The following is a 14,497-nucleotide window of genomic DNA, read 5'->3' on the forward strand; positions in this document are numbered from 1 at the left end:
ACGATGTGAAACTCAAGGTGGACGCGACATGCGACACAGCCAATGTGATCTATGCTCTGAAATGCCCGTGTGGGAAACTATACATTGGCAAGACAGAACGGAAAATGAAATTACGCCTTAACGAGCACAAGTCTAATATCAGATTGAGATCAGAGAAATCAAATATAGCCATGCACTTTTTGGATGCTCGCCACACCATCGCCCAAATGAAATTCATGATTCTTGAAACGGTTTCAAAAAGAGAAGGAACTGACAACACCAAGTTTCTGCTTAAGAGAGAACTTGAATGGATTTATATGCTACAGACCCTTAAGCCAAATGGGCTCAATGACCGTACCGAATTCAGTTGCTTTTTATAAATTTTGAGAATTCTGCTATGTATATATTGACATTGCTCACTCATTGACTTTCCTTGTTCCTACACTTTCCATAACATCACCATTCCTTTACCCGATTCCTTTACCCGATTCCACCACTCCAACATGGCCGCCACACTTTTCTAGCATCACCCTTACATGTTAGTCCGTTTTCACTTCTCACTTTGTAATCAGTTATCTGTTCGCGTTCTCCCGAGCACAACAGACAACCGGCTGCTAACCGCATGAGTACGCGTTTCCACGCCATGATGTTATCCATCCTGAAGTAAGTGCATGCCATTGCGCGGATTACCGACGCTAACCAACACGCAACCGTTTTTTAGCGGAGCACGCCCACGTCGGCCTTAAGACCGTTTTAGTACCTGTACAGTATTTGATAACTTAAGAGACTGTACTCTTGACCCATCCAGTTTAACCTGCTAGTATTGCTTTGTTCACTTTAGCCACAATCCCCTCACAACCCTTTCACGCCACCACAGTTGATAAGTCGTTTATTTTTTATTTTTATTTTTTACCACGAGCACCTTGCACAATAAACCCACGTTACCCCTTAGGAATATCCCTTACACCCTTTATGTATTCTTCCTCCTCAGCTCATCCGTGACCAAGGGTTTCACAGCCCGAAATGCATAGGATACAATTGTTCGGATGTTCAACGATGTTGTCTTTTGATATGCTTTAAATATCAGTAAAGTACAAACAAACTACAAATGAAACAACTTTAAAGAGAATAAACGTGAAAACTTCAAAGAATTTACGAAGCACTTTGAGTGATCATTTTTGGAGTGCCTTATTGGGGATGTACCTGCGGTTCCCGCAGACACAACTTTATAACAGTATTTAGTGGTGTGCAGACGGACAACACCACCCAGCCAGAGCACCCTAAAACTTATAATCTTTTGTGTTACCTTATCATTGAATTCAGTTGTGCACCTCTCACAACCTTTTTTCGATATATCTCATATCCGCCCACGAAGGGGTAGCACACTTCTCAACATGCAATTTGAAGACATTAGCAGAAGCACGGAAGCCAGAGCACACACATTGGCATACGACGAAACAGAGAAAGACAGAATCTACGCGCTGATTGAGGAAGATATAAGCCCGACCACAACTGCTAGAAACAAGGAACAATGCGTGAGACAATTAATTTACTTGTCAAAAAGACATATTAACCAGAAGCTCCACGCGAGCACTCTACTGCGGTATCACAGGGCACTCAGGATCCCACGTGGCCTTCGCATTGCATTAAAACATTCACTTTACAAAAACTCCAAAATATTCCTCGAAAAATGGAATGGAATACTGAACAAATGTAGCTTAGACCTCATTTTGTTGATTGTCGAGGAACTGGCTGGTATCCTCAAAGAACTGGAGACGGAAATGAAAGAAATACAGGAAGAAGTAAAAAATCTACTAACACCTGAGGAATTAACATCTATACTTGAAGACTGCAAAACTACCCTGGACAAATATCAGAAAGAAATACTTGAACGCAAAGTCAGAAAATTCCGAAGGGACACGCTTGACTATAAGCTGGATGAAGTTTATTCTTGGGCCGATGTCTACGCCCAAAGACGCCGTAATAAACCTTCGACCATGAACACGGACACTTCATCATCTGACTCAGATTCCACTAGAATTCCACCTAGACGCCCTCAACAGTCCAGGCAACCAACCAACAAAGAACAAGCTAGTACATCAAGTGCAAACCAGCCACAAGATGTTCCCGCATCGTCACAGTCTTTTTTAGAGGTAAGCCACACTCCACCCGACGACCCAGGCGGAGCAAAAACAAAAGACAGAGAAAAAAGTCCACCAGCCACGAGAAGTACAATAGCCAAAAAGAAACAAGTCTCGTAATCAACATCTCGAAGACAGAAATCAATGATTATCAAATGAAACTATTGGAGAAAGGTACCTCATTCATCCCAACCACTTCGACTAATCTTTTGGAACTTGAAGTAAGCACCTTCAAATTCACCCGCAAACTTAGACTCAGACATTTTTTTGATAATGTTTTACCTCCTGCAACCACCACCAAAGAGGACGAACTTAAAGGATTACGACCACCTAGTACATATCTACCACCAACCAGTCACAAATGTATAGATCTGTTTGAAACCTTGGTTCGCCAGGACCTCTCAAGCATCAACTTCAAGACCCCAAGGAAGATTCAAAACTTAACCACCAAAGATCGCGATACTCTCAAATCGTTAGCAAACAACCCAGACATCAAAATCACCAAAGCTGACAAAGGTGGCGCATTAGTTATTTTGGACAAAGAGATGTACCAAAACAAACTTAAAGAACATATAGAAGACACCTCAACCTATATGGTACTGAATTGCAACCCTACCAATGAATATCAAGATCTACTGAGGGATATCGTTCTCAAAGCATTTCAAAATGGAATTATTGAAGAACGCACCAAAAAATACTTGCTCATCGATTGCCCAAAAAGTCCAACGATATACATGAGCCCAAAAATCCACAAAAATCTGATGGACCCGCCATTCAGGCCCATAGTATCAACCAAGAAGTCTATACATGAGAGAACTGGTAAATTCATTGACAAATATCTGCAACCTTTAGTGATTCAATCCCACAGTTACATCAAAGACACTACTGAGTTTTTGTTGAAACTTTCCAAAATACCGAACCTCAACAACGAATCTTACGTATTATGTACGGCAGATGTGAGTTCATTATATACCTCTATACCGCACCTGGGAGGAATTGAAGCAATTGAACAAATTTTATTGAACAGTACGATTGATGTGAAAATGCAAACATTCCTAGTCGAATTAATGATCTTTACACTATATCATTCCTACTTCAAAGTTGATGATCGATGGTTTCTACAACTCTCAGGGATGGCCATGGGGAATTGTGCTGCCCCGTCATACGCAAACACATATATGGAAAATTTTGAAAAGAACTACATATATACAAACACGAATTTTCAGAACCATGCCAAACTGTACACACGGTATATTGATGATCTTTTCTTTTTGTGGTCAGACACCAAGGAAACCCTACATAACCTCATGACTGAAATTAATGATAAAGATCCACGCATTAAGCTGACATGGCTAATTAGCGATACAGACATTGCATTCTTGGATGTGCATATAAAAAATACTCCACAAGGATTGGTCACCGACCTCTACAGGAAAAGCACTGACCGAAACAATGCCTTACACTACTCGAGTTTTCATCAAGGCTCACTTAAAAAACATCTCCCATTTTCCCAGATGCTACGCGTCAAACGTATAGTATCGGACGATATGTTGGTTGAAGATCGAATCACAGAAATGCAAAACAGGTTCCTTGAACGAGGTTACCCAGACAACGTACTGCAACAAGCACGTGATCGAGTCACCACGATATCAAGAACGGAAAGTATGACTAAATCCCAAAAGAATTCAGATCAGCGCATGGTGCTTGTCTCCAAGTACTCAACAGCTAGCTACAAATATAAAAAAATCATCTGCAAACATTGGCCTGTGTTAAAAAATGAACCCGACTTCCAGGGAATTTTCGAGCTACCTCCAATATTTGCACATACCAGAAGTAGCAACCTGAAAGAAATTCTGGCAAAACCCACTGAGCCACTCAAACAACACCACCGCGGTACTCAACCGTGCAGAAATTGCAGCCACTGTAACTGTATAATCAAAGGGAATACCATACAGCACCCCATGAAAGGCCACGATGTGAAACTCAAGGTGGACGCGACATGCGACACAGCCAATGTGATCTATGCTCTGAAATGCCCGTGTGGGAAACTATACATTGGCAAGACAGAACGGAAAATGAAATTACGCCTTAACGAGCACAAGTCTAATATCAGATTGAGATCAGAGAAATCAAATATAGCCATGCACTTTTTGGATGCTCGCCACACCATCGCCCAAATGAAATTCATGATTCTTGAAACGGTTTCAAAAAGAGAAGGAACTGACAACACCAAGTTTCTGCTTAAGAGAGAACTTGAATGGATTTATATGCTACAGACCCTTAAGCCAAATGGGCTCAATGACCGTACCGAATTCAGTTGCTTTTTATAAATTTTGAGAATTCTGCTATGTATATATTGACATTGCTCACTCATTGACTTTCCTTGTTCCTACACTTTCCATAACATCACCATTCCTTTACCCGATTCCTTTACCCGATTCCACCACTCCAACATGGCCGCCACACTTTTCTAGCATCACCCTTACATGTTAGTCCGTTTTCACTTCTCACTTTGTAATCAGTTATCTGTTCGCGTTCTCCCGAGCACAACAGACAACCGGCTGCTAACCGCATGAGTACGCGTTTCCACGCCATGATGTTATCCATCCTGAAGTAAGTGCATGCCATTGCGCGGATTACCGACGCTAACCAACACGCAACCGTTTTTTAGCGGAGCACGCCCACGTCGGCCTTAAGACCGTTTTAGTACCTGTACAGTATTTGATAACTTAAGAGACTGTACTCTTGACCCATCCAGTTTAACCTGCTAGTATTGCTTTGTTCACTTTAGCCACAATCCCCTCACAACCCTTTCACGCCACCACAGTTGATAAGTCGTTTATTTTTTATTTTTATTTTTTACCACGAGCACCTTGCACAATAAACCCACGTTACCCCTTAGGAATATCCCTTACACCCTTTATGTATTCTTCCTCCTCAGCTCATCCGTGACCAAGGGTTTCACAGCCCGAAATGCATAGGATACAATTGTTCGGATGTTCAACGATGTTGTCTTTTGATATGCTTTAAATATCAGTAAAGTACAAACAAACTACAAATGAAACAACTTTAAAGAGAATAAACGTGAAAACTTCAAAGAATTTACGAAGCACTTTGAGTGATCATTTTTGGAGTGCCTTATTGGGGATGTACCTGCGGTTCCCGCAGACACAACTTTATAACAGTATTTAGTGGTGTGCAGACGGACAACACCACCCAGCCAGAGCACCCTAAAACTTATAATCTTTTGTGTTACCTTATCATTGAATTCAGTTGTGCACCTCTCACAACCTTTTTTCAAAAAGAAACTATCACATCTTTCCTGACTCTAGAGCCCTCAACTGGCTACCTTTGGAAGCCAGGATCAACCTAAAAATCGCATGTTTGACTTACAAGGCCATACATCACAACACTCCAAGCTACCTGGCACACAATCTAGTGCTCTCCTGTGGCAATAGATTCTCCAGGAGCTTCAATAACCTTCTACTGAAACCTCAATGTTTTGCCAAGAAGAAAACTTATAACCCGGCCTTCTCGGGTATGGCGCCCAGAATTTGGAATAGACTGCACACAGAAACCAGACTTGGTTACTCTGAATCACCCCTCCACTCAATCAAGTGATCTAAGGGGCAGTATGGAGGCAGTATGCGCCTGGATGACCCAGTCTTATCTAAAACTGAACGGAGATAAGACAGAGCTAATGGTACTGGGTAACCCCCCACAGAAATCCATTGACTCCAAGTGGCCACCATCACTGGGCTCCGCCCCCTTAGCCAAGGATACCATTAAGAGGCTAGAAATTTGGATGGACAATACACTGACATTTAGCCACCAGGCAGTCAAACTATCTGCCACCTGCATGGGCATTTTGAGGCTCATCCGGAAGATCTTTCCGCTCCTCCCATTCAAGGCTAGACAGATCATGGTCCAGGGCCTAATTCTCTCCCGGCTGGACTTCGGGAATGCCCTCTACTTAGAAGCCCCCCAACTAACTCTGAGAAAACTCCAGGTGATTCAAAACTGCGCTGCCCGCACTCTCTTGCGCATCCCCCGCCGCCAATCTGTGAAATCCGAACTAAAAGATCTCTACTGGCTGCCAGTGAGGGAAAGAATCAACTTCAAAAGCATATGTATTGCCCACCGTGCCTACCGGAGGAAAGGAGCAACTTTGAAACACACCCTGATCACCCCCTACCATCCTAGCAGTCAGCTTAGGTCGGCCCATACCTTCCAAGTCATTAATCCTAGGATTAGAAGAGAGAGGAGCGGAGGCAGAATGTTTTCAGTAAATGCGGCAAAGCTCTGGAACTCTCTTCCGATCTCCCTTCGCTCAGAACCTAACATTCTGCCTTTCTGGAAAAAACTAAAAACCCTTCTCTTCAGTAGATAACTCAGCCCCCTGCCACAGACACACCTGTCGCTCATAAGCGTTAGGACGCCTGCAGGTAGCTATCGCGCTATACAAAAACTAAATCCAATCCAATCCGTCTTTCGTCTCTTTAAAAAAAAGAAGTGAAATATATTCTCTTATCTAAATTCACTTGAACCCTGTATTTCACTTGTATTTCTATTGTGTGCTCTCATTGAACTGTTTGTTTCCTATGTATGCCTGTAAAGCGCTCTGATACCTGCAAGGGTCTTGTTTGCGCTATATAAAACCTTCAAAATAAATAAATAAATAATGTATTTTTTTGGCAGGTGTTCTGTTGCATATGACCGTGAGGAACGGCTGAGTCATCGGCTGAACAGATCCGTGCCTCAGTTGTGGATATCTGTCCAGCGTCACAATGCGATAATCCGCCTAAATTTGTCTAACCTTGTAGGCTAAATTTGGCCCAAAGTAGAGAGTTGTTGCTTTGTTCCAACCTGCTGAAAGGCAGACAATGATTCAATATTATTCTGTGTTTATTAACAGGATTATGCTTTCTCGTCTAACAAATTGGGAGTGGCGTAAGATCCTGTTTTAATATTGGGTTGTTTATTGGGTTGTTTATTTCAACAGTAAAGATTTTTCCATTAAAGCTTTGGCATTCATGGAAAACCTACGTAACGGGAGGAGGAGGGCAGATGAGGAAGTAATGACTGGATTACTTACCATCATTCATTACTCTAATCTATACTCCTAGAGGCATTATATGTGTCCCTCCCTACCGCCAAATAATTCTTCACATTGATGGAAGGGTAAATGCTGCTGGTTTAGATAAAATAGAAGACTGCGTGGAAAGGGGTGCCTGAGGTTAAGGCTGGTCTTAATAATGAAAAACATATGTAATGGAACGAGGTGTGCAGTATTGGAGTAATGAAGATTACCGGTAAGTAATCCAGACATTTCATCCCGATGAAAAAGGGTACTATTGCACGAGTATTTATATCAGGCCTCGTGTCCTGCTGGGACCGAGGGAGCCTCGACCAACATCCAATCAAACACGCTGTCGCAATGGGTTCCAAGACCGCAGCAGTCTTCTCTTAGAGGTGATATCGGGGTAACATGGCACCGACAAGGCCACGGGCATCTTTACTCCTGTTACAAGTGGCAGCTGTCGGGTGTGAGGATTCTGTTCCCTTCAGTGATGCGGCAGCCACTTTCGGAATGGTTTTCACCTAAAGAAAAAAGACACCATTGTTAGGAACAGACAGAACCCGAGTGTAGAGCGCAGTAACAGGGGGTACACAAGCCCACAGGAGCAGAGCCACAGTGGGGTTCAAAAGCTCACCTTCCGAAGGTCTGTAGGGCAGGCAGGAGTAAGTGGCCTCCTGTTGGCTATACTGATGGATAGGAGTGTCTCACAAGGGAGGAGTCGAGGGGCTTGTCCCTGGCTGCACAGTGGGGGTGAGGGGTCTTATCCCTTTACACAGCGGGGGTGGAAAGGGCTGACTGGGGTTAGACTGTGGGCACAGGGGCAGTGGGTAGCAAGGTCAGGTGGTACCCTGTGCGGAATATTTCATATCAACTACGTCGGAAACAAACACCCCCTCCGCTTCCTTATCCATACGCTCCCAGCACATACTTTTGCCATTTTGTCACCCCCCTCAGTGATGACACCCGGGGTGGCCAGCACCCACCTTCCTATGCCACTGAACAGCCTTCGTTCCTCTGATGCAGGCGAGGAGTCTCGCCTAATTACAGCTTAGGGGGTGAGGGGCATTCGCGGGTCATACTGTGCGACATGAAGAGGCTGTCCCTGGAGGCCACTGGACGGGCTATGACAGAGTCAGTTATCAATAGTGCGGCAGGTGCAGTGGCACCGGGCTCAGCGCCCTGAGGGCTCAACTGCACTACAGTTATAGCTATGTGTTCCTATGAAACCAGTGGATGCGGGGGGGGGGGGGGGGTCCATTTCCCTTGCTTGAATTGGGGTTTGAGTCGGTCTTGCTACAACACTGACCTATGATCAGACAGAGGGGGGGGGGGGGCTGTCTGATTCAACTATAGAAGGCAGGGGGTCTGTCCCTGATTAGACGGTGGGGGCGAGGACTTCACAGTGTGAGATGAGATGCCCATCTCTGGAGGTGAGTGGTCTCTCTCTGGTCACAAAGTGTGAGGTGAGGGGCTTATGTCTGACTGCAATGTGGAAGGCGAAGGGTCTTTGCTGAAAGTGAGGGGTCTAGCGCTGAGGTGTTGTTGGGGATGAGGGGTCTGTCTTTAGAGGTAAGGGGTCGGACCATGGAGGAGAGGGGTTTTCCCTGCAGGTGAAGGGCCTAGTCCTGGAGGTAAGGGTCTGTCCTTAGAGGTGAAGGGTCTGTCCCTGGAGGGGGGGACCATGGCCCTGGAGGTGAGAGGTCAGTCCCTGAAGGTGAGGGGGTTGTCCTGTTAGGTGAGGGGTCTGTCCCTGGTCACATTGTGGGCGTTGAGGGTCTGTTGTTGGAGGTGAGTGCTCAGCCCCTTTTAGAACACACATGATCTAGGACCGCCAAGGCAGTTAAGAGGTGAGTGATCTGTGTGAATGCATGGTGGCTAAAAGAATGGGCAGGGCATTAATAGAGGAAGGGTGTGAGTACAGTGTCTGGGTACTAGGGCAGCATGAGGGTAGAATGTGGGGGTCAGCAGTGAAGCGAGCAGGGCAGTGCAAGTGAAAGCAGTGTAGAGGGATGATCAGTGAATAGACAAATAATACAAGGGCATGGATGGACAGAGTGAGTGCACAGATTGTTCAGTGAGTAACTGACTGCATGGATGGTTCAATGAGTGACTGACTGCACAAATGGTTCAATGAGTGACTGACTGCATGGATGGTTCAGTGAGTCACTGAATGAATGGATGGTTCAATGAGTGACTGACTGCACAGATGGTTCAATGAGTGACTGACTGCATGGATGGTTCAGTGAGTGACTGAATGCATGGATGGTTCAGTGACTGACTGCGTGGATGGTTCAGTGAGTGACTGCATGGATGGTTCAGTGAGTGAATGACTGCAGGGATCTTTCAGTGAGTGACTGACTGCATGGATGGTTCAGTGACTGACTGCATGGATGGTTCAGTGAGTGACTGCATGGATGGTTCAATGAGTGAATGACTGTACAGATGGTTCAATGAGTGACTGACTGCATGGATGGTTCAGTGAGTGACTGAATGCATGGATGGTTCAGTGAGTGACTGAATGCATGGATGGTTCAGTGACTGACTGCATGGATGGTTCAGTGAGTGACTGATTGCATGGACAGTTCAGTGAGTGACTGACTGCATGGATGGTTTAATGAGTTACTGATTGAACGGATGGTTCAATGAATTACTGACTGAACGGATGGTTCAATGAGTGATTGACTGCACAGATAGTTCAATGAGTGACTGACTGCATGGATGGTTCAGTGAGTGACTGACTGCATGGATGGTTCAGTGAGTAACTGACTGCATGGATGATTCAGTGAGTAACTGACTGAAGGGAAGGTTCAGTGAGTGACTGACGGCATGGATGGTTCAGTGAGTGACTGACTGCATGGATGGTTCAGTGAGTGACTGACTGCATGGATGGTTCAGTAAGTTACTGACTAAACAGATGGTTCAATGAGTGACTGACTGCACAGATATTTCAATGAGTGACTGACTGCATGGATGGTTCAGCGACTGACTGCATGGATGGTTCAGTGAGTGACTGACTGCATGGATGGTTCAGTGAGTGACTGACTGCATGGAAGGTTCAGTGAGTGACTGATTGCATGGACAGTTCAGTGAGTGACTGACTGCATGGATGGTTTAATGAGTTACTGATTGAACGGATGGTTCAATGAGTTACTGACTGAACGGATGCTTCAATGAGTGACTGACTGCACAGATGGTTCAATGAGTGACTGACTGCATGGTTGGTTCAGAGAGTGACTGACTGAAAGGATGGTTCAATGAGTGACTGACTGAAAGGATGGTTCAATGAGTGACTGACTGCATGGATGGTTCAGTGAGTGACTTACTGAAAGGATGGTTCAATGAGTGACTGACTGTATGGATGGTTCAGTGAGTGACTGACTGAAAGGATGGTTCAATGAGTGACTGACTGAAAGGATGGTTCAATAAGTGACTGACTGCATGGATGGTTCAGTGAGTGACTGACTGAAAGGATGGTTCAGTGAGTGACTGACTGACTGAAAGGATGGTCCAATGAGTGACTGACTGAAAGGATGGTTCAATGAGTGACTGACTGAAAAAATGGTTCAATGAGTGACTGACTGCATGGATGGTTCAGTGAGTGACTGACTGCATGGACGGTTCAGTTAGAGAAAGACTGCACAAATGGTTCAGTGAGTGACTGCACAGATGGTTCAGTGAGTGGTTGACTGCACAGGTGGAAAGATGGACGAAGAGATGAGTATGTCAGCAAATAGCTATATTAATGGATACGTGGATTCATGGGTATGAGAGTTAGTAAGGTGATATGGCAAGATGGCTATAAATGAGACTTTTTAGAAATCTTTAGAAAGCTTTGGGGCTCAGCTTTCTTCAATAAAGTAGGAAGCAATGAGCGTTTGAGGAGTGATGTATCACTCTTGTAACCTCCTATCCACGGCTTTCCTACACATTGGCGGTACAAAAGAGGGTGGTGATGGACGGAGCATCTGAATCAATCAAACACTCACACCCAGTCAAAAGATCTGGGTTTGATCCATCACCGTTCTTTAACCCACTCTGCTGCCCCAGTTCAGACATGGCTATATGCAAATCAGACTGACCCTGTGCCTCATGGGAACAGTCCAGCCCGAACTGCCAAGCCATGTCTTCCCTGGACCGGAAACAAGCTTCCGAGGACCGGTTTCTGGCATTCCAGTCGTCTTCAGCCCGGCTTGCTTGAATCCAGTGGCAAAGTGAGCAAGGCACTCACGTCTGAGCATACCCTGCCGCACTTATGGCGGCCAAAAGCGGTACAAAAGGGGGTGGTGATGGATGGAGCATCTGAATCAATCAAACACTCACACCCAGTCAAAAGTTCTGGGTTTGAAATGTGGCAGGGTATTCTCAGACGTGAGTCCCTTGCTCACTTTGCCACTGGATTCAAGCAAGCCAGGCTGAAGACGGCTGTAAGGCCAGAAACCGGTCCTCAGAAGCTTGCTTCCGGTCCAGGGAAGGCATAGCTTGGCAGTTCGGGCTGGACTGTTCCCATGAGGCACAGGGTCAGACTGATTTGCATATAGCCGTGTCTGAACTGGGGTGGCAGAGTGGGCTAAAGAACGGTGATGGATTAAACCCAGATCTTTTGACTGGGTGTGAGTGTTTGATTGGTTCAGATGCTCCGTCCATTACCAAGCCCTTTTGTACCACTTCCTACACATGGGCAGCGGCCGCAGCGCATGTGAAAAGAGGACGCAACTATGTCTATAAATGCCATGAATACCAGGGCCAGCATTATGCCAGGGTGGCCAGGATCATGCAACAAGTTACCACCACTCTTCCAATGATGGGCGCCACCATGCTGATGTCAGGCAAGTGTTGTTGCTCTACCATAGGACTCTTCTCAAAGCTGACCCCACAGGGCACAGTATCATAGAAAGAGGGAACACAATAGGGTTGTGGATGTGGTGTCCGGTGTCAAGATTATCTCTAATGTTTATTTTACTTTCATGGTCGACATTATCCTAAATGTCCATGGCACATTCTGTGGCACTGCTCGCCCCCGAGAGCTCCACCTGTCCCCATCACTGGCCTTTAAAGCCGACATGTCAACCTGAGGCACATTCCTACCACAACCAAGGCGGTAGGAAGAAGCGGTGCCCATTGTCACCACAGAGAGACACCAGCAGTCTTGTGCCTGTGAAACAGGAAAGCCTGGTCATATAGGAAGTGGCTGAGGGGCAGCAGTGGGCAGCTGCTTAGGGAGAACAGGCAGGCAGCTACTGGGGAGAACAGGCGGGCAGCTACTGGGGAGAACAGGGGGGCAGCTACTGGGGAGAACATGCGGGCAGCTGCTAAGGGAGAACAGGCGGGCAGCTGCTAAGGGAGAACAGGCAGCTGCTGAGGGAGAACAGGTGGGCAGCTGCTGAGGGAGAACAGGTGGGCAGCTGCTAAGGGAGAAGAGGCGGACAGCTGCTGAGGGATAAGAGGCGGGCAGCTGCTGAGGGACAAGAGACGGGCAGCTGCTGATTTAGAAGAGGTGGGCAGCTGCTGAGGGAGAAGAGGCGGGCAGGTGCTGAGGGAGAACAGGCGGGCAGCTGCTGAGGGACAGCAGCAGGCAGCTGCTGAGGAAGAGCAGGTAGGCAGCTGCTGAGGGAGAACAGGAGGGTAACTACTGAGGGACAGCAGCAGGCAGCTGCTGAGGAAGAGCAGGCAGCTGCTGAGGGAGAACAGGCGGGCAGCTGCTGAGGGAGAACGGGCGGGCAGCTACTGAGGGAGAACAGGTGGGCAGCTGCTGAGGGACAGCAGCAGGCAGCTGCTGAGGAAGAGCAGGTAGGCAGCTGCTGAGGGATAGCAGGCGGGCAGCTGCTGAGGGAGAGCAGGCAGGCAGCTGCTGAGTGAAAGCAGGTAGCCAGCTGCTGAAAGAGAGAGAGAGCAGGCTGCAGGATAGCAGGCGGGCAGTTGCTGAGGGACAGCAGGCGGGCAGCTGCTGAGGGACAGCAGGTACAGCAAAATACACAAGATGATGGATGGAATGTTGCACAATGGCAAAACATTCACCCCCAGTCACAGATCTGGGTTTAATCCATCGTTATTTTGCTCACCAAGCCACCCCAGTTCAGACGTGGCCATATGCAAATCAGTCTTGACCCTGTGCCTCATGGGAACAGTCCAGCCGGAACTGTCAAGCCATGTCTTCCCTGGACCGGAATCAAGCATCCTAGGACCGGTTTCTGGCTATCAGCCGTCTTCAGCCAGGATAGCTTGACTCCAGGGACAGCAGGTAGGCAGCTGCTGAGGGAGAATAGGCGGGCAGCTGCTGCGGGACAGAAGACAGGCAGCTGCTGAGGGAGAGCAGGTCGGCAGCTGCTGAGGGACAGCAGGTAGGCAGCTGCTTAGAGAGAGAGCAGACAGGCAGCTGCTGCGGGATAGCAGGCAGGCAGCTGCTGAGGGAGAACAGGTGGGCAGCTGCTGAGGGACAGCTGGTACTCAGCTGCTGAGGGAGAGCAGGCAGGCAGCTGCTGAGGGAGAGCAGGCAGCTGCAGAGGGATAGCAGGCGGGCTGCTGATGAGGGACAGCTGGTAGGCAGCTGCTGAGGGAGAACAGGCAGACAGCTGCTGAGGGAGAGCAGGCGTGCAGCACCCTTTCCTTACCTTTGCGATGCAAAAGGATGCCCTTGGCTTCAATGGTTCTTTCTGGTCTTCGTGGTTTACACATTTCTATACCCAATGAGAAAATGGAAATCAGTACAAAATATTGGCAGCCGACACATCACTACATTTGAATACATTTCACATTTGCTCTAAAGAATGAAGGACAGCAGCTCCCACTGGTGTAAACCCATAGACTCAGCTAAGAAATACTTTTATTCTGATTGTGTGATATAAAGTTCAGCTCCTTGTGTGAAGGTGGTGGGTGCTGGGGAGGAGCAGAGCTTGAGTGGGAAAGGACAACCCCACGCTTGGACGACTCACTCCACCCTACTGGGGCATGCGATGAACTCTACGCATCAGACGAGCGCCACCTCGAGGCCAGTCCCACTCCTTGGAAGGGATGTCGTGAACCCTCTTCTTACACCACACTGCTGGTTACTGCAAGCACCTGCAGTCAGGCTGCAGCATCCTCCTGTGGAAGGGGTTATATCCTTACGACCAAAGACCTGGCAGCAGGTGGACCGTCGGTTAACTAGCTGCGGCTCAGGGGCATCACGACCAGACTATACGCCTGCATACAGGAAGATTAGGGATTACCGTAAATTCCTAATTTGCATCACTGGTACTTGGGCACCTTCACAGTTTGCCATTGGGATTAGGGTTTCAAAATGATTTAAAATGTGTCCTCC

The 14,497-nt window shown here is 47.1% G+C and overlaps 1 protein-coding gene across 1 annotated transcript in view; it reads right to left on the reverse strand.

Annotated features, from left to right (window-relative positions):
* Window positions 1–7,010: 7,010 nt before the first annotated feature.
* The window catches only part of LOC147710024 (major histocompatibility complex class I-related protein 1-like), a 176,094-nt gene continuing 168,607 nt past the window's right edge, over window positions 7,011–14,497 (reverse strand). Inside the window, exons 6-7 of the mRNA XM_086920696.1 lie at window positions 13,809–13,874; window positions 7,011–7,721 (exon numbers count right to left, since the gene is read on the reverse strand). Of these exons, the coding sequence (XP_086776822.1) occupies window positions 7,645–7,721; window positions 13,809–13,874 (143 nt within the window). The 3' untranslated portion in view covers window positions 7,011–7,644. The remainder of the gene's footprint in view (window positions 7,722–13,808; window positions 13,875–14,497) is intronic.

Source organism: Lissotriton vulgaris, chromosome 5, assembly GCF_964263255.1.
Source record: "Lissotriton vulgaris chromosome 5, aLisVul1.2, whole genome shotgun sequence".
Lineage (NCBI taxonomy): Eukaryota > Metazoa > Chordata > Amphibia > Caudata > Salamandridae > Lissotriton > Lissotriton vulgaris.